This window comes from Mugil cephalus, chromosome 15 (assembly GCF_022458985.1).
Source record: "Mugil cephalus isolate CIBA_MC_2020 chromosome 15, CIBA_Mcephalus_1.1, whole genome shotgun sequence".
Classification (NCBI taxonomy): Eukaryota; Metazoa; Chordata; class Actinopteri; order Mugiliformes; family Mugilidae; genus Mugil; species Mugil cephalus.
Window position 1 is genome coordinate 12,616,017 of NC_061784.1, and position 23,907 is coordinate 12,639,923.

The 23,907-nt window shown below is 44.4% G+C and overlaps 1 protein-coding gene across 3 annotated transcripts; it reads right to left on the minus strand.

Moving 5' to 3' along the window:
• Positions 1–608: 608 nt before the first annotated feature.
• On the minus strand, positions 609–22,572 carry taok1b (TAO kinase 1b). Of its 3 annotated transcripts, XM_047606803.1 has the most exons (22): positions 21,933–22,572; positions 21,700–21,817; positions 13,243–13,501; positions 12,757–12,828; positions 11,224–11,325; positions 11,095–11,140; positions 10,912–11,008; positions 10,708–10,821; positions 9,607–9,698; positions 9,383–9,476; positions 9,136–9,217; positions 8,056–8,223; positions 7,643–7,849; positions 7,276–7,410; positions 6,887–7,123; positions 6,673–6,801; positions 6,143–6,226; positions 5,820–5,939; positions 5,489–5,728; positions 5,183–5,395; positions 4,583–4,765; positions 609–4,358 (listed from the first exon to the last, which is right to left on the minus strand). In XM_047606803.1, the coding sequence occupies exons 3-22, from the start codon at positions 13,372–13,374 to the stop codon at positions 3,846–3,848; spliced, it is 3,060 nt and encodes a 1,019-aa protein (XP_047462759.1). In that variant the 5' UTR covers positions 13,375–13,501; positions 21,700–21,817; positions 21,933–22,572; the 3' UTR covers positions 609–3,845. The 3 variants fall into 3 exon arrangements, with proteins under 3 accessions (XP_047462759.1, XP_047462758.1, XP_047462760.1); XM_047606802.1 differs by having other exon boundaries at positions 21,700–22,572; XM_047606804.1 differs by lacking the exons at positions 21,700–21,817; positions 21,933–22,572 and adding an exon at positions 21,172–21,665.
• Positions 22,573–23,907: the final 1,335 nt, after the last annotated feature.

The following is a 23,907-nucleotide window of genomic DNA, read 5'->3' on the forward strand; positions in this document are numbered from 1 at the left end:
GGTATATATATTCGTGTCGTGAGGCAGGCTGCATCATATCTGCCACATTTTTTTCCAGTTTTTCAAATTTTATTAAAGTTATTATTTAAACATGATATTATATCTTATTCCATATTAGTTTAAATTTGAGATATGTATGTGATTTTTCTGTTCAAGCCTTTCATGTGCAATTCTCGTCTTTTGTTGTCAGTAAATTAACACAATTAAATGACTATCATCAACCATATGTTATAGTTATAGTAACAAATTCTGAAAGGCTTCTCTTTCAGCTTCTCATCTTTGCCTAGGCAGCAACAGACACTGGTTCTCATTTGGCAAATGAAAAGGTAATAAAAAAGTCCTGTTTGGTAAAAAAAAAAAAAAAAAAAAAAAAAAACGATCTAGAGAAATGTTGAACTTGTTTCAAGTAAATATTGTCAGTAAATTGTCACGAGTACCTGACGTATGATATATGATACAAAACAAGGTCCTAGAGGCACTTTAATATAAAATATATAAAACTAAAAACCTTCAAAGGGTTCAAATGAACACCACACAGCATTAAGAACTCACATGAAGGACTTCTTTAAGTAACTCTGACCTTACAAACAGAACACCACGGCACAAAGAAATATTAAAATTACTTTATTACAGATGATTCTTTATCCAGTAGCCCTCTTCGAACAAAAAATAGTAATTACAAACAAAATAATACATTTAACCCCTAAAGTTTGCCTCTGAATTTCTTTTATACATTTTAAATCACTTTGTCATCTGTAAGGAATATCTTTTCTCTTCTGCTATGTGACATTCAGCTTTTTGCACAATCTATACAATTTAATACAGTTTAATACAGATCTCTGGACCAGGGAGAATAAAAACAGCAAGATCCACCAAATGACAGGAGAGATAAAAGGAATACTGATAAACAGACTGTACAGAGATGTAACCCTGCCTCCCGCCTACCTTCAGCCACTGGCATCCGCCGCCCTCTACGCACCGAGGAGGAGGAGGAAGGAGGAGGAGGGGGGTAGGGGGGGTCACAGTAGACTCTTTAATCTGGTCAGTCACTTGTGCAATCAGTGCAACCGATCCAGTTTAGAGTGACCAAGGTCTAAAGCTAGACTCTGTCCCGACTGCCTCACAAAACACCTGGGAGTTCTAGTAAACACAAGAGAAGGTCTAAAAGTCTGCCACTGGTTTGGCCCTCTGCAGACATCATCTGGAAAAGGAAAACCTTTCCGACATAAAAACAATATAAAGAGCTGGAGGAAAAAAAAAAATAAAATAAAAAGATGTTCGGTGCGATGGCTGCGTGGCGTCCTGCTGGAGCCAAGAAACACTTTATACGATCCGTGTGCGGGGGAGATGTCTTTTAAAACAAGGCAAATATTTAAGTGCAGCGTGAAAAATGCCTTGTGTGTGTGTGTGTGTGTGTTGTCGGAAAACGAAGGAGGGCGCTTCAACAATCTGAAATAAACGTCCAAATAACACCGAGAGCTAGAAGAATCTTGTGCAAGAATTTGGAAACAATTTCAAGCTGTACAGTGCACCAAATACGGATTTACAAGTCAGATTTTTAGAGATCTTTAAAAGACATTTGTTTTTCTACGTTATTATAACCTTTACTTTAGGGCCTGAGAGTCTTTCTAAAAAAAAAAAAACAAAAAAAAAAAAAACATGAAGATCCTAAACAGACACGTTCAGTCTTCTACATCCGGTATAATAATGTCAGTAAAACATCACCAGTGCCAAAGCAAAGGCTACACCCTAACTAGAATTCAAATTCATGTGCAAAATCATCCTCATACACTATCAAACAAAACTTTGCCGTTTACTCGAGGCGTTTTGACCTAAAGTTGTGTTGTTCGTCATGTTCGTGAGGGAACATCTGCAAAGAGGTTCAGAACTCGCAGCTGAAAGTGAGACAGTGAAAACTCTGCGGCTGGAAATCGAACGACCGCCGCCGGTCTAAAGCCACATCACTGCGCCCACGTCACTAGTTCGTTTTTTGTCACTGATTTGTCAATTAGATTTCCATAAATTCAAAATATACAATATGAACTTGTTTCCTGTACATTCCACCTCTGAAAAAGAAAAAAAAAAAAAACATTTAATGAATATTCTCTGCATTTTGCAATAAGACTGCCACCTTTATCTTTACTCCTCTATATTATTACCTTTTTTTTTTTATAGATTTATATCATAATACATATATATATATTTCTTCTTTCTCACTTGAAGAGCTCTTCCCCAGATAGATCAAGGGAGGGGGTGACGACCACAAAAGACAGAGGAGAAGGGTAGCAGGGAGACGGGCGACGTCGCGGTCATCGGGGGGTGAGACAGAGCGGGGTGTCAGACCGGGGAAGGTTGCAGGGGCATGGCAGCGGAGATCACAGCATCACCGCCCCCTCCGCCCACTGAGACATTCAGCAGTCACCAACCAAGCAGAGAGCTAGTGAAGCTCCTCCTCACGCTGCTTTCGTTCTCAGGCCTCGACGCAAAACGTGACACGGAAAAGACCGCGGGATGTTCCCCCCGTTTGCTGACATTTACATCGGACTCCGATCCGACTTTCCCTGTGCGTGCATTTACCGGCCGAATCCACACAGAGTTTAACTGGGGGAATGAGACGTAATACTTTGTGTGCATGTGTGCAGGATATTTAGTGTGGAAGAAAAGGCCTGTGTCACGACACCCTGTGGTGAGACTCAGATTAGACCAGTAGGTTTCTGCAAACAGGTGAAGAGTGAACACCAGTTTTTTAAAAGTATTCAAGTAGAGGTTAGGTGCTGCTGAAAACCCATTCCTGTCGGGAGGGCTGTGGACTGACGAGGCTGCGTTATCCCCCAGACTTGCCGTCCACTGGGCAGGTGTGAGTGAAGAGCGGAGGCCTGTGGAAACCCAAAAGCTGAGCCGATAACACACCTGCGGGAGGAAAGGCTTCCTTCCTTCCTTACCTTCGTGTGGCATTAACTTGAACTGAACTGAGCTTCTCTGGCACTAACGTCTTTAAATAGAAAAACAGCACGGAATGAATAGTTACAATGACTCTGCACCTTTAACCTTTGGCATCTAAGCAAACTCGCTCACATTCCTCACGCAGCTCTGAACTCCAGGAGCCGAGAGCCTGAGTGGCACCGGCACCTGAACGTACGCAGCTTTTTATCGTTTTATGTTTTTATTCCAGTTCCTCGGTTCGACTGGTTGAGCTTCCGCACAGCAGTAAAAGTGTTTACTGTTAGCCGTCCCCGCGCCGCAACTGCAACCTCAGCTAAACCCTCCTGGTTCTCACCTTACGACGTCCTTCACGCTCGGCCTCTTTCCTTTCTCCTCCTCGTCTCGCGTCACTTGAAAGCGTCTTACTGCACGTGACCAATAATCTCATTAAACTTTCTAGAAGTCTGGAAGCGTCTTCAACTTTTAAATGAAGTAAAAAACTGCACACTGAACGCAAATCTTCCCATAATGTGTGATCAACAGCATCCTTTAAACTACAAGCAAACCTCCTGATGATTAACTCCACGGTTCTACTTTGGGTCGATGGCAATACAGACTAACATGGCAAAAAAAATAAATACACTATTGCACTGTGGCAGGATGTAAATGACCCCCCGCCATCTTGGATCGGCCTCGAGTGTTTCGGGTTTCCACAGGCTCCCAGCAGCACACCGATATCTCAGAAGTGTGCAGTGTGAGATGTACTGCGGTAAATAACAGCAAGTGTGTGTAGAGTGTGTGTGTAGAGTGTGTGTGTGCGTGCTATGTGTGTGCATGGTGTGTGTGTGTGTGTACAGTGTCGCCTCGAGTGTGCGCGAGATTCTTTACTTTAAGACAGTTAGTGTGCAGCTTGTGTTTGTGTTCTAGGTGTACGACAGGTGGGATCCGTTGGAGATCTGAGAGGTGATGCTGGCGCTCCTGCTCATGCTCTGTTCACTCCTCCCCCCTGATGACGTCCTCCTCATAGCCTGCGGGCTGTTCCTCACCCCTCCCCCGCCTCCCTGGCTACCCCTCTGACTCACTGCTCCGGGGTGGTGGAGGCTCCAGGGCGGCGGGCCCCCAGCCAGCATGGGGTGACCCCACGGCTGCTGCGAGCTGGAGCCCCCCTGGTGGTGGTGACTGTGGTGGCTGCCTCCACCACCTCCTCCTCCTCCTCCGGGCCAGTGGCCTCCCCCCTGGGCCCCCTGGCCTCCGCCACCTCCTCCCCCCCCCCAGCCCCCCTGGGAGTCGGGAGCCAGGTTGGTGAGCACCATGTTGCTGAAACCCAGCCGCATGGACTCCGAGTCGAAGGCCTCGATCTCTCGGGCCTGGCGCTCCAGCAGCGAACGGATTCGCTCCAGACGCTCGTTCTGCAAGGAAAGCATCTCCTCCTCAATCTGGGGAGAAAAAAAAAATAAAAATGAACCGTTGAAAAAGAGAGACAAACGAGACAAATGATGACAGTTGTTTGCTGTGAAAGCTCCAAAGATATAATAATTACAGACACAAAGAAAACTCCAAACCATCATGTCTGATCAAAAATCTGGAAATTATTGTCAACACAAAATGAGTCCATAACCAAGCTATTGAACATTTTACACCAAAGTGAACGTCTTCTCACCTTCTGCTCCAGCAGAGCCCTCCTCAGAGAGACCCTCTGCTCCAGCTCCCTCCTCTCCTTGTCGTGTTGTGCGTCCGTTTGCATCTTGATCTTGCTCTGGTAGGCGTTGAGCAGCTCCAGCTCCTGCTGCAGTTGCATCCTCAGAACCTGACACTCGCCCTCCTGAGCCTCATCTAACCGCAGCTGGAGGCAGGAATGTGAAGGAGAGGGAGAGAAGACAGAGACACAGCGTCTATTCTCTGTAGGCACCACTCTGTTCTCTGTTCAGTGTAGGTTTTTTCCTGGTAAAGCTGCTAATACAAACCAATTGTTTCACTCATATGACTTTGGTCGTACACTAATATTTAATTCATAAAACATATAAAATCAATATAAAACTGCTGATCATTTGTGACTGTCTTCTTATTCACATGTTCTCCAGTGAAACGTCTCCGAATCGAGATAATAGTTTTGTTACATTTTACTATGAGAATGTAAAGTCAATGTGAGATCTCCTCCAGACATTTTTGGATATATCTAAAAATATGAGCCACATGAGGCCTTTTTCATATAAAAATGATGTTACATACACATGTTTTACATCCTCCCCCTGGTACTCACAGCCTGTGTGGAGAGCATTTCATTGATGGAGTGGTCGTACTGCTCGGCCAGGATGGCCAGCTTCCTGGTCTGCTCCTCCTTCAGCCTCTTGAGCACGGCCTTGTGGTCAGACTTGGGCGTGGTCTCGAGCAGATGGTTCCTGAGGGCCTTGTACTGCCTGGTCTGGGTCTTACATGTCTCCTGGAACTGCTTTTTAATCTGAAGCTCCTTAGACTGGAGAAGGAAATGGAATAAAAACGATGAACGAGGGGGCTGCTGCTGATCCTTTTAGCGTGAGGTTTTGTCACGGGGTCAGTGACGTTTTACCTTGAGGCTCTTGGGCTGCTGTCGGACCTCCATGACATGCTTGCGCCTCAGCTCCCTCTCCCTCCTCTTGTTGTACTCCAGCTGGTTGGTGAGCTCCGTCTGGTGCTGGGTTCGGATCAGCTCCGCCCGGGCCTTCTGGATGGTCCCCAGGTGCCTGAACTCCAGCTCCTGCATCGACTCGTGGTGCCTGAGGAGCATCGCGTGCTCCAGGTCTTTCTGCGTTTGCCGTTTATTCAGCTCCTGAAAAAAAAACAAAAAAAAACAGCACCTTTAAAATACATTAAAGAAAATATATTGAGTGGTGGAGGTGTCTGGCTCTGTGTGTGCGTACCTCTCTAGCCAGATCCTGCTCCACGTTGTGTCTTGCAATGAGGATCCTGCGTTTGAACCGCCGACACTCGAGCTCCAGGTACTGCCTCTGTCTCCTCAGCAGGTTGGCCTCCTCCTCTGCCTGGAAATGGACGAATAGTTACTATAGAGCTCACAATTCAATATTCAATCTCTGAATGTGACTTGACAAATAAAAGTTTGGGGTGCAGATAAGCCACACTGAGCAGTGTTTGGATTCTCAATATTAGAGATTCTAGTCATCAGTCAATATAAAGTATTGAACCATCACTTAAAGTGTAAACAGAGTCTGAGGAACATGTTAACCTGGAAGTGTTGGATGTTCTCCTTCTGCTTGGACAGCCACTCCTGCTTTTCCTTCTTGGGAGTCGACTGGTTCTCACTCAGCTCCTGCAAAACAGTTGTTATTTATGTCTAGTAGTAAAGCAGCCTGTCAAGATTTACGACTATTATTCACATTAATAACAAAAGAAGCGGGACGAGTGAGCGCTCAAGCGTTTTTTTGTTGCTGCGTTTTTCTGCGGTTAAATTAATTTGCAAAAGCCCGACTGAACACAGAGATCCTTCTAGCTGCGCCTCGTCCAGATGTCTGGCGCCAGCAATTACATCGACCAGAGAAGAGATGCTTAATGAATTAATTAGTTAATTGGATTTGTCTGTAACGAACTTGATAATTGCTTGAATGCACCAACTGATGATTTCCTACTGCTCTTTGTCATGTGTGATAATAAACTGAACATATTTCGGTTTTAATTCGATTCTCAAACAAAACGAGACATCTGAAGGAATCCGACAAAGAGAAGAGCGGTGGAGCCGCGCGTGTGTGTGTGTGTTACCTCTTTCAGCTGCTCCTTGCGTAGTTTATATTCCCGCTTCTGTGACTCCAAGAAGCTGCTCAGCTCCTTCTTCTGCTGAACCTGGATGTGCTGCTGGAATTTCTTTTCATCGTTGTTAAACGTCTTCAGCTGAAGCCAAAAGAAATAATGACTGAGTCCTTTCAGATGTTAAGGAAAAAAAAAAACTTAGCTGCGTTTTAATTTGTGCACATACGTCTTTCTCCAGGGCAGCCTGGTGCTTCTTGAGCAGTTTCTCCATCTCCTGGGTGAAGTTGTTCCTTTGACTCTCCAGCTCTTTGTCCAGCCTCAGCCGGTGCTCGTCCATCTCCCCTTTCAGCTTGTTCTCCAGGGCCATCAGGTGCTTCTGGTGCTGCCGCCTCATCCGCTTGTATCCCGACATCTGCTCCCTCAGCTCCGAGTCCTGCTCGTGTTCTTGCATTTCTCGGGTGACCTGCGAGATGTGGACGCGGGAGCAAAAATCAGCATCTGCGACTCATATTTTTATTAATATTTCATCAGTGTAATGTAGGGCGGATTATCCAGTCTCTAGTAACAGAAACTAATGAGAACAATGCACGGGAGAGTGAGCCAGTGTGCTCTTACGAGTGATGCTGTGCGTATGGTGGCAAAGTGCTCTCTGTTGCGGTAGTGCTTCCTCGGGGCAGCAGCTGGTGTTTCCTGGGGCTCAGTGGGTTGACTGCTGGCTGCCTGCTCTGTGGATAAACTCTCCTCTTCCTCCTGGAAGGACAAGGCAACACAGTCATTTTTTAATATTTTACCATACTTGTTATGGTATATAAAAGTGAGGCACCGGACATGCTGAGAAATGATAATGATAAAAAAGTAAGAATCAAGAAACGAACGCAAAAAACAAAGAGGTGCAATTTCATTCATTTTGTCTGATAGGACAAAGCTGCCACCTCAGCCGCAAGAGAGACATCATTACGGACCAGTCGTCACGGAAACCTACCGGTTTGAGGTGTATGACGGAGCTGTTGGACATGACCGTGTGGTCGCCCTCCATCAGGTCCAGCTCGCTGCGGGTGTCCTGCGCCGCTTCGTTCAGGCTGTTGACAGAGCTGCTCTGGGAGCTGGCGCTGATGGACATGCTGGGGATGGACTGGTTGCTTCCCACGCTGTTCACCGTTCCTGTGCGGCCTCCGCCCGGCTCCAGGTCCTGCAGACGGAGCGGAAAGGGCACAGAAAAAGACAGCAAGGGAGAAAGAAAGAGAGAGAGAGCGAAAGACACAGAGGGACATGCATACAAAGCAGTGCATGCTTGGTTACTTTCTCTAAATGGAAAGTGGAAGGTGGCAGATATATTTCCTCCTATTCTCGCACAGACACTTTTGTTGAGATTTTAACGTGCAAACATCCACGTACCTCGTCTCCATCCTGGGCTTCTGTCGTGGGCCCGTTGTGGGCCTCCTGAAGGAGGATCTTCTTCATCTTTCGGTACTGCAGGTTATCCAGCTCTCGCACGGCGTCCTTGGTTCTCTGAATGAGATCCATCAGCACAGAGTCTGGACGTTCACGTTGCAGAAACGCATGCTAGGAGACAGAAAAGAGACAAAACGTCATGAATGCACAACAGTTCAAGATGGGAAAGTTTTGTGCCACAAGTTGCAAATGTAATGGTGGGAAAACGTCCAACACCCGACGGAGAAAGTGTTCAGGTTAGCTCAGAGAGCAGAATGAGCCATTAGATAATTCCACGTTAATGTAGCCTGGATCTAAAGTGGAGGTGGATGAATTCTGTGCAGGTTAACACAGCTCATCTCATTTAATGCGCGCATGGCTGTTTATTTAATGTTTCTATCAGTGATGTACGTGCGTGCAGCTTATGTTATTTGTCTTTAATTACATAAATGACACATGTACAAGAATAATCTAGCGGATTATGCCAGAAAAGATTAGCATCCATCTTCCCTCACTATGGTCACAGTAAATTTGGGAGGAGATCACGTTGAGAAGCTGCTCAAATAATAGTGGACTGGTTTCAGTTTTGGTTAAGATGGATAATGTTTAGGGGAAAAAACAGTGTACAGTGCTTCCATAACCCCAGGGACAACTTCCATTAGCAGCAGTGAGTCCATTAGTGGGCTAAATGACAGCTGCTCCGTTACTTAAAGGTGGACAGAAGTCACATCTTTACAGTAATTACATCTGTGTCCTGTAAAAAAAACGTTTTGGTCGAGAGAGTATCTGGAAGCAGAGGATTAGTGGATCAGTGGATCTAAATGGGGGCTTGTAGGGGAGAGAGGACAGCGCATACATCAGACAGAGATTTATCACCAGAGGGCTTGTCAGTCTCCCATCTTAACACACCGACCCTGGCTCTATGCGTGGCTCTATGTGTGGCTCTGTGCGTGGCTCTGTGCGTGGCTCTGTGCGCGGCTCTGTGCGCGGCTCTGTGCGTGGCTCTATGCGTGGCTCTATGCGTGGCTCTATGTGTGCACTTACTCCCAGCATGTCGTCAGAGTGTGGTCTGTCTTGGGGGATTTTCTGAAGGCAAGAATCGACAAAGTTTCTAAAGTAATCCGTCCTGGAACAAAGACGACAATACAGCCGGTCAAAACATCATCGTTTTAGGTGTAAAATCAACAAAATTACAATAACATCCTGTTGAAATTATGCAATCACAATACAACGCAACGTCAGCGTTACTTCACATCTCAAATTGTTGGAACATGTGTGTGCAGCATCTCACCATTCACTGGATTGCAGTGTGGGGCTCTCATTCTGCGCTATGTGGTATAAGGCACTCATTGCATTCATGTTAAACAAGGGAGGCTTCCTCTCCGCTGGAACAGAAGGGACAACAGTCAGTAGATAAACATGTTAGTCTGAGGTTAAAGCTGCAGCTGAAAAACTGAATCTAAACATATCTTGGTTAACAGACATCACTCGCAACACAAATGTGCTGTTACCAACCTAATTCTATACAGGTGATCCCTAAGGACCAGACATCCACCTTCCCATCATACTGGCCCTCATCCATAGCCAGAATCACCTCCGGGGCCATCCTGGGTAGAGAAGGACGGATAAGAAGCAGGTTAAAAACACATTTAAGAAACTTCATCATCTTAATTCTTTCTTTCTTTGTCTCAGTAGTGGGGCTGGGTGGTATCAAAAAATGTACATGATGGTATTTTTAAAATCTTTTTTTTTTTTCATGCATTATCAGGTATTCATGACATTTTGTACTGGTCGAGAGAGGAATTAATGCAGTGGACTGACTAAGGACGGACTATGTGACTGTGATGATTAGTAAAACAGGTGTGTATGACCCTGTGTTAGCGCTGCCTGCTGATGTGGAAAAAGAATTAAATGTTATCAAGATGAAATGAAGAATCAGGGACAATTATGGTTTCATTTATTCTGACATATTTATTCATATTTAAACGTATTTAAACTGCAAAGTCTGCAATGTCACTTAGCAGCACGACGGGCTACCGTAATAACTGTAGTGTGCGCGCAACCTTTTTTCTCTGTCTCATTCATAAAAAGATAGAATTGCACATTATGCACGTCTGGTCACCCTTTAAAAAAAAGAAACCAAAACAACCGACATGGCACCTTTTTTTGGCACAAGTCTTCTCGTTCTGACGCTTAATTTTTCGGACCTTTCCATCATCACCACACCTCACAGTGACACACCATGCGTATTTAGTAGCGCTACATTGAAATTGTGGTGTCAACAAATACACCGGTATGCTGGTATATTTAAAGTTCATATCGTAACGAAAATAGATATTTGGTATGAACCGAAACACCGCCCAGCCCTACTCAATAGCTTAAATAAATCAGGTGAAATCCGCAAAACAAATTATGACTGATTGTGCACCAGTGAACTGAATCTTGCATCAAATAACAAAAAAATGCTCTCAAGAGTAATCCGATAATGTCTCAATCCTGAGCGTACATCGTCTCCAACAACCACAGAGCGGCAAGTGATTTGATTATGTCCGCTGGCTGCTTTCAACTCGCTCATTCAACACTTTCCAACTTTAAGTTCTTCCAGGTTTCACGTACCAGTACGGCGTTCCCACAAACGAGTTGGCAGGTGAGGCAATGGAGGCCGAGCCAAAGTCTGCCAGTTTGACGAGCCCAGGCTCAGTGAGCAGGATGTTACCTGCCTTCACATCCCTGAGAGACACCGAGTACGAATATGTGTGAGAGCAGCAGAACACACGGAGGGCTGAAATGTTTAAGACGGTTAAGTTAAAAATCTCTTACCTGTGGATCATGTTGTGGGAGTGGAGGTAGGCCAGCCCTTGCAGAGCACCGTGTGTAATGGCAGCAATCTCGAGTTCCTGTAGAGGTTTTTTATGAACTGTGGGAGATATCAGACCCCAGATTAGCCTCGGTCGTATTGTCAATCATGCATCACACATCTTTGTGAAACGTTTTCGTGCTCACCTTCCAGCAGGTCGGAGGCTGAGCCCAGACAGTACTCCATCACCAGCTGCAGAACAACAGAGGATGTCAACGATAGCCAGTTGATTTTAAATAACCTGCTAATTGTGGGGCAGTAATCTGGTGGTTTACCCATGCCGTGTGCTCGCGGAGGTAACAACCTCTGTACTCTATACTGTTGGGGTGCCGGATCCTCTGGAGAAACTTCACCTCCTTTATAATGTCCTGCCATTTCTGTCGGAGAAAGAGGAGGCTTTAGTCGGCTTCATGCACTAAAGGGTGACTGTGTGTGTGTGTGTGCAGGCACGTCTTTAAGTGCAAATAGGAGTAAGGTGGTTCTCTTCACAGATTATGTGTAATCTGATTATAGCTAATCTGAAATCATCAGCGCCGTGGACTGGACCTGGAGCAACGACAGTGAAAGTGAGCACACGAGAGTGACCTCGTTGGGATTGTGAGGTCCAGTGACCTGAGAACTGACTGGAAGAAAAGAGAGAAGTAGAATCTCTCAAGAAAAATAGCTGATTCACTAATAATTTAGTGCGTACTGATATTTTTGGGAGAAGATAAATAGGAGTTTTAGGTTTTCCCTGGAGGACTTCCACTTATATTAGCAATCTGTATTTGTTGCACATTTATGTTATGACATGTAAAGTCAGTATAAAACATATTCACCCCCTTGGATGGTCTCCCCTTTTATTGCTTTAATAAATATAAAGCGATCAGGCATAACATTATGACCACCGTCCTAATATTGTGTAGGTCTCCCTTGTGAGTGATCAGAGAGTGGACATGGGCCTTCTGACGGTGTCCTGTGGTGTCTGATAACACAATGTTGTTAGTGGGGGTCTTTGGGTCTTATGGGTTAACGGGAGGGGCCCTTGTTGATCATCCCACAGATCATTGATCACTTGATCTAGTGAATTGGAGGCCAGGTCAACACCTTGTGCTGTACTTCATGTTTTTTTTAAGTTGTTCCTAATCTGTTTTTGTGTGTTTGTGTCAGGTGACTGCTGCCATCAAGGAGTGTCACTGCTATGGCGTGGGGGGTGTCTGGTCTGGTCTAGGTTGGTGCTACATGTCTAAGTAACATCCACATGAATGCCGGGTCCAAAAGTTTCCCAGCAGAACAATGAATTGTCACAAGAGGATTAATGTTATTCACTTCTCCTGTCAGTGGTCATAATGTTGTGGCTGATTGAAAAAAAAAATATATATACACTAATTGACCATGGTTCCATTTATAAAAGCACTAAGAGAGATGAAGATCTAGCAGTGACCTGAGTTGCATCAATGTGGATTCAGTCATGATTTGACATAAATATATAAAATACTTAAAAACCAAAATGTAAATCATTTATTAGAATTTTAAATTAGGATAATTTTTTTTAAAAAAGGCAACTTTTGATATAAGACGTTCCTCCTCATTTAAGAGTATTTTGGAGCTGGTGAAGAAAATAAATGTGCAAACAGATGCGACGGCTTCTTTTTTGTAACAACACTTAACAACACTGTGGATCAAGGCCTCTGTCTTGAGTCATTGTGACGTGACCATGAGCTTCTACGTGAAAGAGCTCAGTTCTCAATAGTGTACAGCGTGAAAATCTCACAGTCACGTTACGATTTACTACATATATATATATAATATAATCAGTCGTGTCTCACCTCGTTAGACTGTTTGCCACTGTAGGACATCTTTTTAATTGCCACCACCTCATTTGTGCGGACATCCCGTGCCTGGAAAACACACATTTCAAGCATGAGATGCATTTTCTGAACATTACATGGAGATCAATGAATGCAGCTTGTAATGAGAATAGAGCAGAATAGAAAAGAATCACTCCACTGCACATAATAAACCCATTCTGGGCTAGAAAAATAACTTCATACAAACTGATTCTATGTTAAGGGTCATATTTTACGATAATGAAATAAACAGGTTTTAAAATAAGCTTTACTTGTCCTGTCAAATAGCCTTGAGTTACTGCATTATTCACAGAAATGACCACAGCACGTTATCTGCTGAAAAAAGGGTGCAGTTTCTCTCTTTTTTACCAAACCATATCACCATTTCACAGGCACAATTGCTGCCTTTAGATAAAGCTCAAACGCATTTCGCTGTGAGTCAGTGTGAAGATGCAGATGCCGTACAAAGTAGACGGCGCCGAAGCTGCCATGGCCGATCTCCCGGAGGTCGGAGAAAAGCTTCTCTGGGTCTTCTTTGAAGAAAAGCTCGGCCACCTCCGGGTCCTTCAGGCTCCCCGCCCTTACGGAGGAGGGCATCCTGGTTAATGTAGTCCCTTATCACCCACGCGAAGGCGACGGGACTATCTGGGTGCTGAGCTGTGCCGGAGCAGCTGAAGATTCATCTGCGGTAATGGATGAGCCGAGGGAAGCAGCACATGGGCACCTAAAAAGGACGGAAATAGAGACGAGGGGGGCATTAGCGAGATGAAAGACGCTGCTTCTCCGTCAGGGGAAGATGGAGGAGTTTTAAGAGTCCTGAAAAGCCAATGGCCAGATTTGTCCAATCTAAAAGGGGAACAAAATAAAAGGCGGTGACACTTATTTCCAGTATAATACTTCTTTGCATCGGCTAGATTGAATTTGCTTCAGGGATTTTACGAGCTTAACATTCGAGGCGAGGATTTGGGGGGGAAATGATTAACCTACGAGTATTTTATAACCCTTGTTCACAACACGACACACACCCTGCTTAATTACTTCAATCTATATTTCCATAATCCACATATATGATGCCACACCGTCTAAAAAAAGGCTCAAGAATTATTTTAACGATACTGGTTTTGGCCACTCGTCTCATTTCCAAGTCCAAACTATCTGCAGAGTCAGTTCAGAAAGCTTCAGCAATTAACGCGGACCCGTAAGCCACTGCTAACGACCGGCCAACGCGAACGTCCCAGCCCAGGGATCGATCTCACGTCCGCCGCTGTGCGAGGTGGTCTGTACAGTAATGAGGGGCGGGCGGCACCGGGCGATCAATCAGAACGCGGTGCTGGAAATTGGGCGCATCAATTTTTGCTCCAGTTGATTCGTGTAAAACACGTGCGATTAATACTGTGCACATCAGCAGCACACGACACCGGCTATGTGTGTGTGTGTGTGTGTGTGTGTGGGCGCGGATATTGTGTAAGCTGTGGCGTAACAACAGTGCAACTTCTACTATGCTTTAGTGAGCGTATCACAAAAATAGTCACAACGATGTTCAGAAGCAGTTTCTTTAGGGTTTAAGGTGGAAAGACAAAAACAAAGATGCGTTAAATTTTAAGCAAGTTAATAATATTTCTCAAACACATTACATGGTAGCTCACAGTTGACACTTTCCTCGTGTTCGGAGTTCGCCTTTAGCCATGAAAACAGATTTCTGGATGAGTTTCTGATTTAGATTCAGTGCAAGTGAGTCATCGCTGTGTTTTGAATCGGTTGTATTTTTAACTGCAGGTTGTTTTAAGCGAAGTTATGGTTTGACGCCTTATGTCTCGCCATCGTACAGTCATTTTTACCACGTGCGTCTGGCTGCCCAGATTAACCCGTCTGACCTGCAGCGCCGCTTCAGGAGTCGCATCGCACACAGGGAATTCAATTAACGTCAACACACACTGGGTAGTTGTTATTTTAAAACCGAAAACCCATAATGATTGTGCTGAATTGCGACCCATCGGATCAGAGACCGGGTGCGCTCTTTTTTAACTTGTAGCCCACTCTGACTTCAACACAGCGCATTTAAATTATTATTATGTTTTTTTAGGTGTGCACCCTTTTATCTTTGAAGATTAAAAAAAAAAACTCCTCCATACCAAAACAGCACGCGGATATCATTACATAAAAGCTCGGGCAGCTTCATACTTTCAGTTTAACGTCGGTTCCAGAGGGCCTGTTAGCCTTAGCCACCAATAGCTACCAGCGCGACCCGATGTAGCGAAGGAAAACCACACAACTCTAACTCAGTGTCACAAGGTCTGTCTATCCGACTCAAGTATCCAGCTGACTGTGAAAAAGAGACTAAAACTGTTATAAAACACTCGTCCCTCGAGGACAACAAATATCTCGGTGGAAAAGAAGCTAAAAACTGCTACTGGGAATAACCTTAAATAACACAAACAGAGGTCCGAGTCTTTCTGCGTCGGATCCGAGCGAACAGAGAGTCATTCACATTTTAGTTCTGTCATAATGCCTGCAGCGTTATTAGATAATCATTGTAAAGCAGACGGTTTGGCTGCTAAATGAGTTCAAGCAACACACAACAGTCGCAGTTAGAGTCCCCAGAGGAGCCTCGTGAATCTAAACGCAGCGCTGCCTCTCTCATTTCGTTCTTGGTGTGCGCAGCGACTTAAAGACGAGCACTCGTCTAGAAAAGACTTTCAGACGAAAGCTGGACAAAGCTTTTAAACAGAATGGGTGAATGTGTCGACGGCCGGGAGGGATTGTGTTTGTTTTGTTTTTGAAGACGACGCTTGAGAAGAAAGTGAAACTACGAAAAGTGATCTGCACAACATGATACGTTAATTTGTGTTGCTAATCAAGCCCATCAACATTCTTCTAGTCCACACAATAAAACTATGACAATGTGTTCGTTTTAACAGCACAAGAACACAAATGACCACCAGATTTAGACACTAGGTTCCTTTTTGATTCGGCAAACACACACCTCTCACCCAGAATCATTGGAACACACAGACGAAGCTGCGGCGATGAATCCGTGTATAAATATACCTTCTGTGCTTTTTCCTGGAACATATTTTCCATCCAACATGTGATTGCACTTCCTCATACAGCTTGGCCTGATTCAGCACACACTGCCCATGGCTACGAGGAGACACCATTAAACCGAACGCATAACATTTCTCACTAGTATTTACTTGGGGGCAATATTTAGACGGCGATCCCTCACCACACGACTACGTTCACGACGCAGCTGAAATTAACAGATGAAGCTAACCTCCTTTTATCAGACGTATGATTAATTCGTCTTAATTAAAGCTGCACTCAATTAACAAAAAAAAGTTACTTGTCTCATAAGGGTTTTTTCTAATTCCTGTGATACCAAAATGTTCAGGATGCCGTTGGTTAAAGTCTGTGTTTCAAAGTCTTCTAGAGGTTTTGTACTTGTGAAACCGGTAAAATAATAATAATTATATAAAATAAATGGATCGTTTAAAAGCTGAATACACATCATGTTTCTAATCCCATTAAATTGGCTGAATTTGCTCCATAAAAAGGAGGAGTAGGTGTAATTTTATTTTTTAAGCAACATTAAAAGAACAAAAACTGCCCTTTTCTTCGAACAAATTTTATCTTTTTTTTCCAGTGCAAATGAAGAATCCAATTTCGCACACCAACGACACGAACTGGTTAAAACTCTCCTTTATAGCCTGTACACAACTAAAGTGCTTTTGTTCTTGTGTTGTTCCAAAAAACACCCATATTCATGAGTCAAAGCAGTAAAAGTATTAACACCTATTAAATGTGTTAATATTTACACATGTTTATGGTTTAATCAACTTTAATTTCGCAATAAAAATCACTCTGCACGTTCACAGTAAGGTTTGTTACCCAGCCTGGGAACCGCTGCACGAGGAAAGACACCAAAAAAAGACACTTTACTTATGACAATCTGGTCCTCGCGTGCTAAATTTTTAACAGCCAATACATCATCCCGTCTGTTGGGGTCATTCGTCCAATAGTCCGATTATTACCGTCTCCGGGCAGTGTTTCTAGACTTATCCTCAATGCATCCAGTCAAGGACCTCCCATAAATCCTCCATCCATCATAAAACGCTGTGTTTTAAAAGATGCAAACAAGGAACCTTATCTTCCTTAATTTCACTTCCTGTTGACACTGGATAATTCAGTGTTTCAGATTCTACCGTGATGAGGCTGCGGTGGCTTTATTGGCAGGACGATTTTAGGTCCCAGCATGTGGGAGGACGACATGGCTCGAAGAAAAAGTTAAAGTACATTTTCTAAGAAAACCTAAACAAATAGTCAGGTATTTATCTCCCTCATCCTCCCTACGAGACAAATGCTGGGATAGTAAAGAAGGGGAAGCGAGGTGTGCGTACGAATGCGTTATTACTAAGAAGAGCAGCGTGTTCGAGACGAGCATGAAAAGTTGTTGCTGCTTTGCTGCTTCTGAAAATGGATTCTCTCCCTCTATGACTTATGTGAATTGATTTCTTCTGCGCTGTAAAATCATCAAGGAGCATAATGAAGAGGCAGCCGACGCACAAAGCTGAGTGGCAAGGGTTTGTCACGGAGAGGAAAGAGCGAGAGAAGGAGAGAAATGGAGAGGGATGATAAATAATCAAATAGCTTATTGATTCCCACAGTGAATTTCTCTTAGCCGCGCAGAATCGGCTACTGGGGAGCGACGCTGAAGCGATACCGCGGTCGGCTGGTTCACGAAAAGCAAAGAACAGATCAAATAAACAAGAAAATGAGAAACACAGGAAATAGTTTGGCCACAGTTACGCTGATGATTTCAAATTTAACTGTAACTACTAGTTTAAATGAAATCGTGACGTAGCGTACATTATAAAGGTTATTATTCCACCACATGTAATGAGATCACGCTAAACAGATTAATATAAAATCCTTAAGTTGTCCGGTGGACATCAAAGAACCACTGGCAACAAAGGTCGGCCGTGACGTCACCTGTGACTGGACCGAAAGCGCAAATCATACCGATCCTTTGGTCAACAGTTTATTCATTCAAGATGGAGCGGCAAAACCAGAGGAGCCGTCTGTGTGCCCTTTGAACTTTTTGTTCCAGTTTACTTCCATCGGTTCTGCTCTTTCGCTAAAGTGAACACACGATCAGAGTGATGTCTCTCACCGACTCGTCCCACCGCGGGCTCAGCGTCTGACGAACGCTCTGGCCGGAGACAACGTTGCGAGAAGCTATGGACGCAAAAACGGACGGGCATCCAAAAAACAAAACATATCTGACTGTCGGCTCATCGAGCCACCGCCCTTACGCACCAGCGGCACACTTAAACATACACCTATCAGGCAAAACATTAAAACCACTGACACGAGAAGTGAATAACATTAATCACCTTGTGTCAAATCGGTGTTCTGCTGGGAAACCTTTGGACCTGGCATTTATGTGGATGTTACTTGACATGTACCCCACCTAGAGCAGACCAGACAACCCCACCCCATAGCGATGACACTCCTTTATGCCAGCAGCCGTCCCCAGCACAGACACACACAAAAACAGTTTAGGAACAACTCAAAAAAAACATGAAAAACAGCACAGGGTGTTGACCTGGTCTCCAAATTCACTGGATCTCAAACTGATCAAGTATCTACGGGATGATTCACAGAGACCCGACCCCTCCCCTCAACCCATAGGACCCAAAGGACTCTACTTAGAATATTGTGTTACCAGACACCACAGGACGCTCTCAGAAGACTCGTGTCGATTCTCTGATGAGTCACAACTGTTGTGGAGGCACAAAAGAGACCTACACAATATTAAGAACGTGGTCATAATGTAATGCTTGATTTTTGTTTATTAAGTCTCTGCATACTGTGCCTAACAGGAGTCATACTTCCAATCACCTCCTGTGGGAATTAATTTTTACAGAATTCATTCATACACTTCTCAACATAGTGTGTGTGTATATATACACACACATATATTATACATATATACACACACACACGAACCTTCATTCATATGCTTTCAAATGTCCTTCAGCAAGATGCTAAATGCTACATTGTTAAATAATTCATTGATCATTGATCAGCCTGATGTAATCGGGCCAAGTCCACATGAAACACAGTCTTCTCAGTCTCTTAGTGTTAAACTCTAACAATGCCCGACTATATCAACAGTGTGTTATAACAACTGCGTAATTAAAAACTTCCCCGGTCTAAAGTTTGGAAATTACATCCGTGGCTGGTTCAAACGTGGAAGAATCGCTCCTATCAGGTCCAGCGTGTTGGACAGATTTTAAAAAAGAAACGCTTGCCAGAAAAACAGATCGGGCTGTTCACACTAATCATTAGTCAGACGCCCAATAAAAACAACACTGCAACATAATGGCCGCTTGTTCGGAGAAAAATGTTAATTTCGTGACCTACATGTGCTCTGTTATTCAGACACGTTTCTGTCCCCCAGGATGGAGGGTGTGGCGTCCATGCTCCGTGCTCCCCAGTCTGATTACAGATTGTGGCTTTCACTGAGTGGAGGAAGTGAAATGTCTCTAGATACCCAGGGTCAACAACAACACATCACAATTTTTTGCTGGAGAGAGGAATGGAGTGACCAAAACGCTAAGAGGATTTGAATCATCCCATTTTCTCTCGCAGAACTGAATATAGACTCCCCCTGTTGACTTTCAACAACACGCCAAATGTCCCCCTCAACACAAGACGCGAGTGTGGAAGGAGTCACACCTCCAACAACGAGTCGTCCAAACAATGAAATTCACAAAGGAATCTCAAGTTATGTAGATTGTCCAACCGGACGCGAGGGATACTTGCATTATAATATAACCTATGTTATAATGTTATAAACCAACCTTGTGTGTATCTCAGAGTGCGAGACAAAAATCACAGAAATGTCAATGTCCACTCTATAATATAAAACAATAGCAGACCCCCGCAATGGTTATTATCTGTTTACTGTTGTCTATCTTATGTTTACCGGCTAATATAGATGAAAGACGTCAAGAGAAAACTCTTTTTTTTTTTTTTTTTAACCGTCAACAAATCTTGTGAAAACCAACAATAACAAGAATTGTTTGTGTGTCCAAAGCCTAATTTAGCTCATTTGTGAGTCCCACTGAGCTCCGTTGTTACACAAAAACATTACTGTTGTGCCGGATTCCTCCATAACAAAAGATTATGGGTTTTGTAGTTTATTTAGGAGCAGCTCCACGGCGACAGCTCGGCGTCACTCAGGTCCAAAAACATAATTAAAACCCCGGGGGTTCACTGTCTACAAGCTAAATGCGATTACAAGTTAGGTATATTATTGCAATTGATCTGCACCTGCCCTGCAGTGGCCGACCGCCTCGCATCTAGACTTGATAATAAAGGGCAAGCGTTGCTCCAGCGTCTAATCCATTTTTCCTGGGAGACGTTTAAATCCATTATGCAGTTTGCCTGCATTCAGCAAACCCCCCCTGGTATAACACTGGCACACAACTAAACACAAATTTGCAAAGTCCTCTTCTGCATCGACACGTTCGCGGTCAATAACAGCTGAGCACGAGCCCATCGCCAGCTAGCAGCGAGTCCTTGAAGGGGACTTGTGGAGAATGGGAGCTGCTCTCGTGAATTCCCGTGAATGCTCTGTTGTTCCGAGCGCAGACAAATGGCAGGTGTGCAGATCAGCACAGGTTACGGAGAAAATGCAGGGTGCGGGCGGCCCGGGCAGAAATCTGTCATAATACAGTAAGAGGATAAACCCCTTTCAGGTCCAGCACACAGGCTGCATGGGCAACGTCAACAAAGAGAGGTGGACGCTCACACTGCAGTGTTTATTTGGCAAAGAGTCAGTGTGTACTGCACACAGGACATAAAGCATGTGTAGGTGTTTAAGGTATATCAGCAATCAGCATTGGATCATGACATCTGAGGGGTCTCTCCAAAAAAAAAAAAAAAAAGCAGTGGTTGGATGAATTGTGAACACGGTGCCACGACTATTGTATGATTTAACTATAATGTTATGTCAAATCCTCGCGTGGCCGATCCACCGTGTCACGCATAACTTAAGCGGTAAAGTCACAGATAAATCCAGCAGTAGGATAGAGCTGGATGAGTGGTAGTCAGCGTTACGCAATATCAACACAGAAAACTGAGGAATGCGACTCACGTCAGTGCACAAAAAAAAAGAAAGAAAGAAAAGAAAGAAAGAAATACAGACAGACACAGCCATCAGCAGCCGATTGATACGAGCTCTGCTAATAACCAAAAACACGACCCAGACCCGACTGGCTAATGCTGCTTGTAAACACACACACACACACATATATACACGATGCCAGCAGGATTTTAAACCAAGGTGCGACATTCACAGGAGGAGGCTTGACCAATGTCACCTACCGTCACTCAGCTGGCTACTCGGATCAGACAGTGCGAGACTCTCGATGCCCACTGCGGATGAGGAAACTTCCCAAAACAGACACATCCAGAGCCGGGTTTCACTTAATGTTCAGCCACGGCGGACGAAAACAAAACGAGGGAGTGGCACTGGCTGCAAAGATAGCTGCATAAAGCGGATTAGCAAGCTAACGCAGCTAGCTAGGGCTCCTCAGTGAAAGCAGCCTCGGGTCGTTATTTACATACATCACCACATCGCACTCAGCCCCAGTGTCAGGGTCTCTCCGCGTTTATTATAACTGCTCAATGTGCTACGTTGGCAGTCAAAACAAACGCCCGTGTTGCTAACAGCGAGCACTTGGTCGATGAGCACAGAGACCTGAAATCTGTCGATGCGACACACAGCGTACGAGTTGTGACAGCGGCTCCCGGTTAGAAGCGGATGGTCCCCGATGTGTCTGGTCCAGGTCTCCAGCCTACCCACCCATCCTTAGCAACGGTTAGCAGAGAGCTAAAGTTAGCGACGCTCACCTGGTCAAAATGAATCCACGCTGGCCGAGGAGTGGGTTGAGAGAGGCTGATTAATCCAGTCCCTCTGAGCTGAACACGGAGACGCGGCTGACGCTAAAAATCATATCCTAAAAATATCCTAAAAAAAAAAAAAAAATCACGGTCCACGCAGTCCAGGGAAAATCAAAGTGGGAATTCACTAGCCGACAAGTTAGCAATGCTAATTCGCTAATGTAACTGCATAGTTGCCCTACCCGAACACATATACGCCCGACTTCCAAGTCAAGTCTGGTTGTTCTTTAAGCAAATGTCGCGTTGTTTTGTCCGTCCGCGCTGTTAATTTAAATAAAGCCGAGCTACAGACAGCCGAGCCCGCTAGCGGTGGACAGCAAGCGGCTAGCAAAGTTTCTCTCCTCGATAGGCAGTTCCCTAAAAATGGCGGCGAGGAGAATCGCCTCCCTTTCACCGTGAAGGGAAATCTGGGAGCAAATGAGTCGAAAACGGAGAGAGTCGGGAGTCGCGCGGCCAGCTTTCGGCCCGGGAGAGAGTACGCGACGTGTGGCCCCGTTTGGAGAGTCTCGTTGAGGGCTGTCCTGCTGCACCCTGCGGGGTAAAAAAAAAAAAAAAACGTCGCCCCCTCCCTAATCCCAGAGTTTGCTTCTCCTGTGCAGTCCAATCACTGCAAGCAGAGGTGTGTGTGGGGTGGATGGAGAGAGCAGCGACTGTCAACACAACCTGGTCAGTTTTAATAAGAGGGGGACAAACAGGTGGTGGGCATGAATTCCTCTGCTCCTTCCTTTCTCTCTGTGTGTGTTTGGCTTTGTGCACTTTCAGTCTCTGAGCTCCTAACCTGATTAACAGTTTCAGCATTAATCTGGCTCCCACTATAAATAACAAGTCCTTAACTCAGAGACAGTGTTAAAAACTGTATGTTCAATGATTTTTTTGTATTTTTTTTTTATTTATAAAGCTTTAATAACAATACAAACTGTCTCAAGACGCTTTGCAAAAATGCCGCCTCAAACCTCCAGAGCAAACCCTGAAGGCGATGTTGTTGACAAGGAAATAAAACTCCCTTTTACCAGGAAGGAACCTTTGAGCAGAACCCAGCTCATATGGAGGGACCCATCTGCCCAAAGAAACAAGATAAAACACACACCTGTCATAGATACATACATCCGACTACGAAGACAAAATGCCAGGAAGCATTTGGCTGACCGAGGGCCACACTGTCCCCCAGCGTGATGGGAAGAGCGGTATTTACATCAGGGCAAGTTGCTCTCATAAATCTGTGCTGGTCTGGGTGTGTGCCGAAATACAATTGCAGTGCTATAATTAGACACTCGTGATCTGAAATAATAATAAGTGCAGATGCCAGGTGATCAGTCATGCTTACTGTCTGTGACTGATCAACACTCCTGTCCTAAAGCATTTCATTCCTTACAGTCACTGATTGTGTTATGTTTATATAAGGGAAGCAAGCACACACACACACACAACTTCACTCTGTATCCACAGAAAAAAAAAAAAAACATTTCATCCAGATGTTCCAGACGTCTCGTGCAAAACAACTCCTCGTCGGCGCATGCCATGACACTATATTTCGAGGGAGGATTACACAAATCTGCATTGAGAAAGTATAGGATGTAGTGCATGCGGTGCGCTTGGCAGCAGAGAGGTTAAAGATGGACATTCCACAACAGGCTGCAGGCTCGGGGACCAATCAGCTTCCAGAGCTGAGCTCGGAGGTCTCCGATTGGTTGCCTGGTATCCCTGTTGTCATGATGATGGGAATCAGGTCCTGCCTGTGTGGTCTGTATCCAGGCACACAAGTGCACTAAAGCAAATGATACAGATGGATAGGCTACAGAACTTTCTGTCCCTGACGCACACACTTACGTATATACTGTATATATTTATATATAATGTACATAATGTGCGCACATAATCCTCCCAAAATATTACCGTAGATGTTTGTAGATCAGGTCATTAGATAAACTAGTGAACTAACTAATTTGTTCTAATATAACAGCTTGCACTGAATCCACCTTCATGACAGTTATATTGTTCAGGTTAAGCTGAAACAGCGTGACAAAAGTGGTAACTGAATTATATTATATATATATATTAATTTTGGAGGTTGTTGTTGTTGGTAAACAATTAAACACTGAAATGTTTCTGATATTTAGCCTAGTCCCCTGACTAAAACGTCAAAAATAATAGAAACAA

Coding starts and splice junctions, on each gene's coding strand:
- taok1b (XM_047606803.1), bottom strand. CDS start 13,374: ATGCCCTCCTCCGTAAGGGCGGGGAGCCTGAAGGACCCGGAGGTGGCC. Junction 7,850..8,055: donor AAGCCCAGGATGGAGACGAG/GTACGTGGATGT, acceptor CTCCGTCTGCAG/GACCTGGAGCCGGGCGGAGG. Junction 5,396..5,488: donor AGCAGCCCAAGAGCCTCAAG/GTAAAACGTCAC, acceptor TTCCTTCTCCAG/TCTAAGGAGCTTCAGATTAA.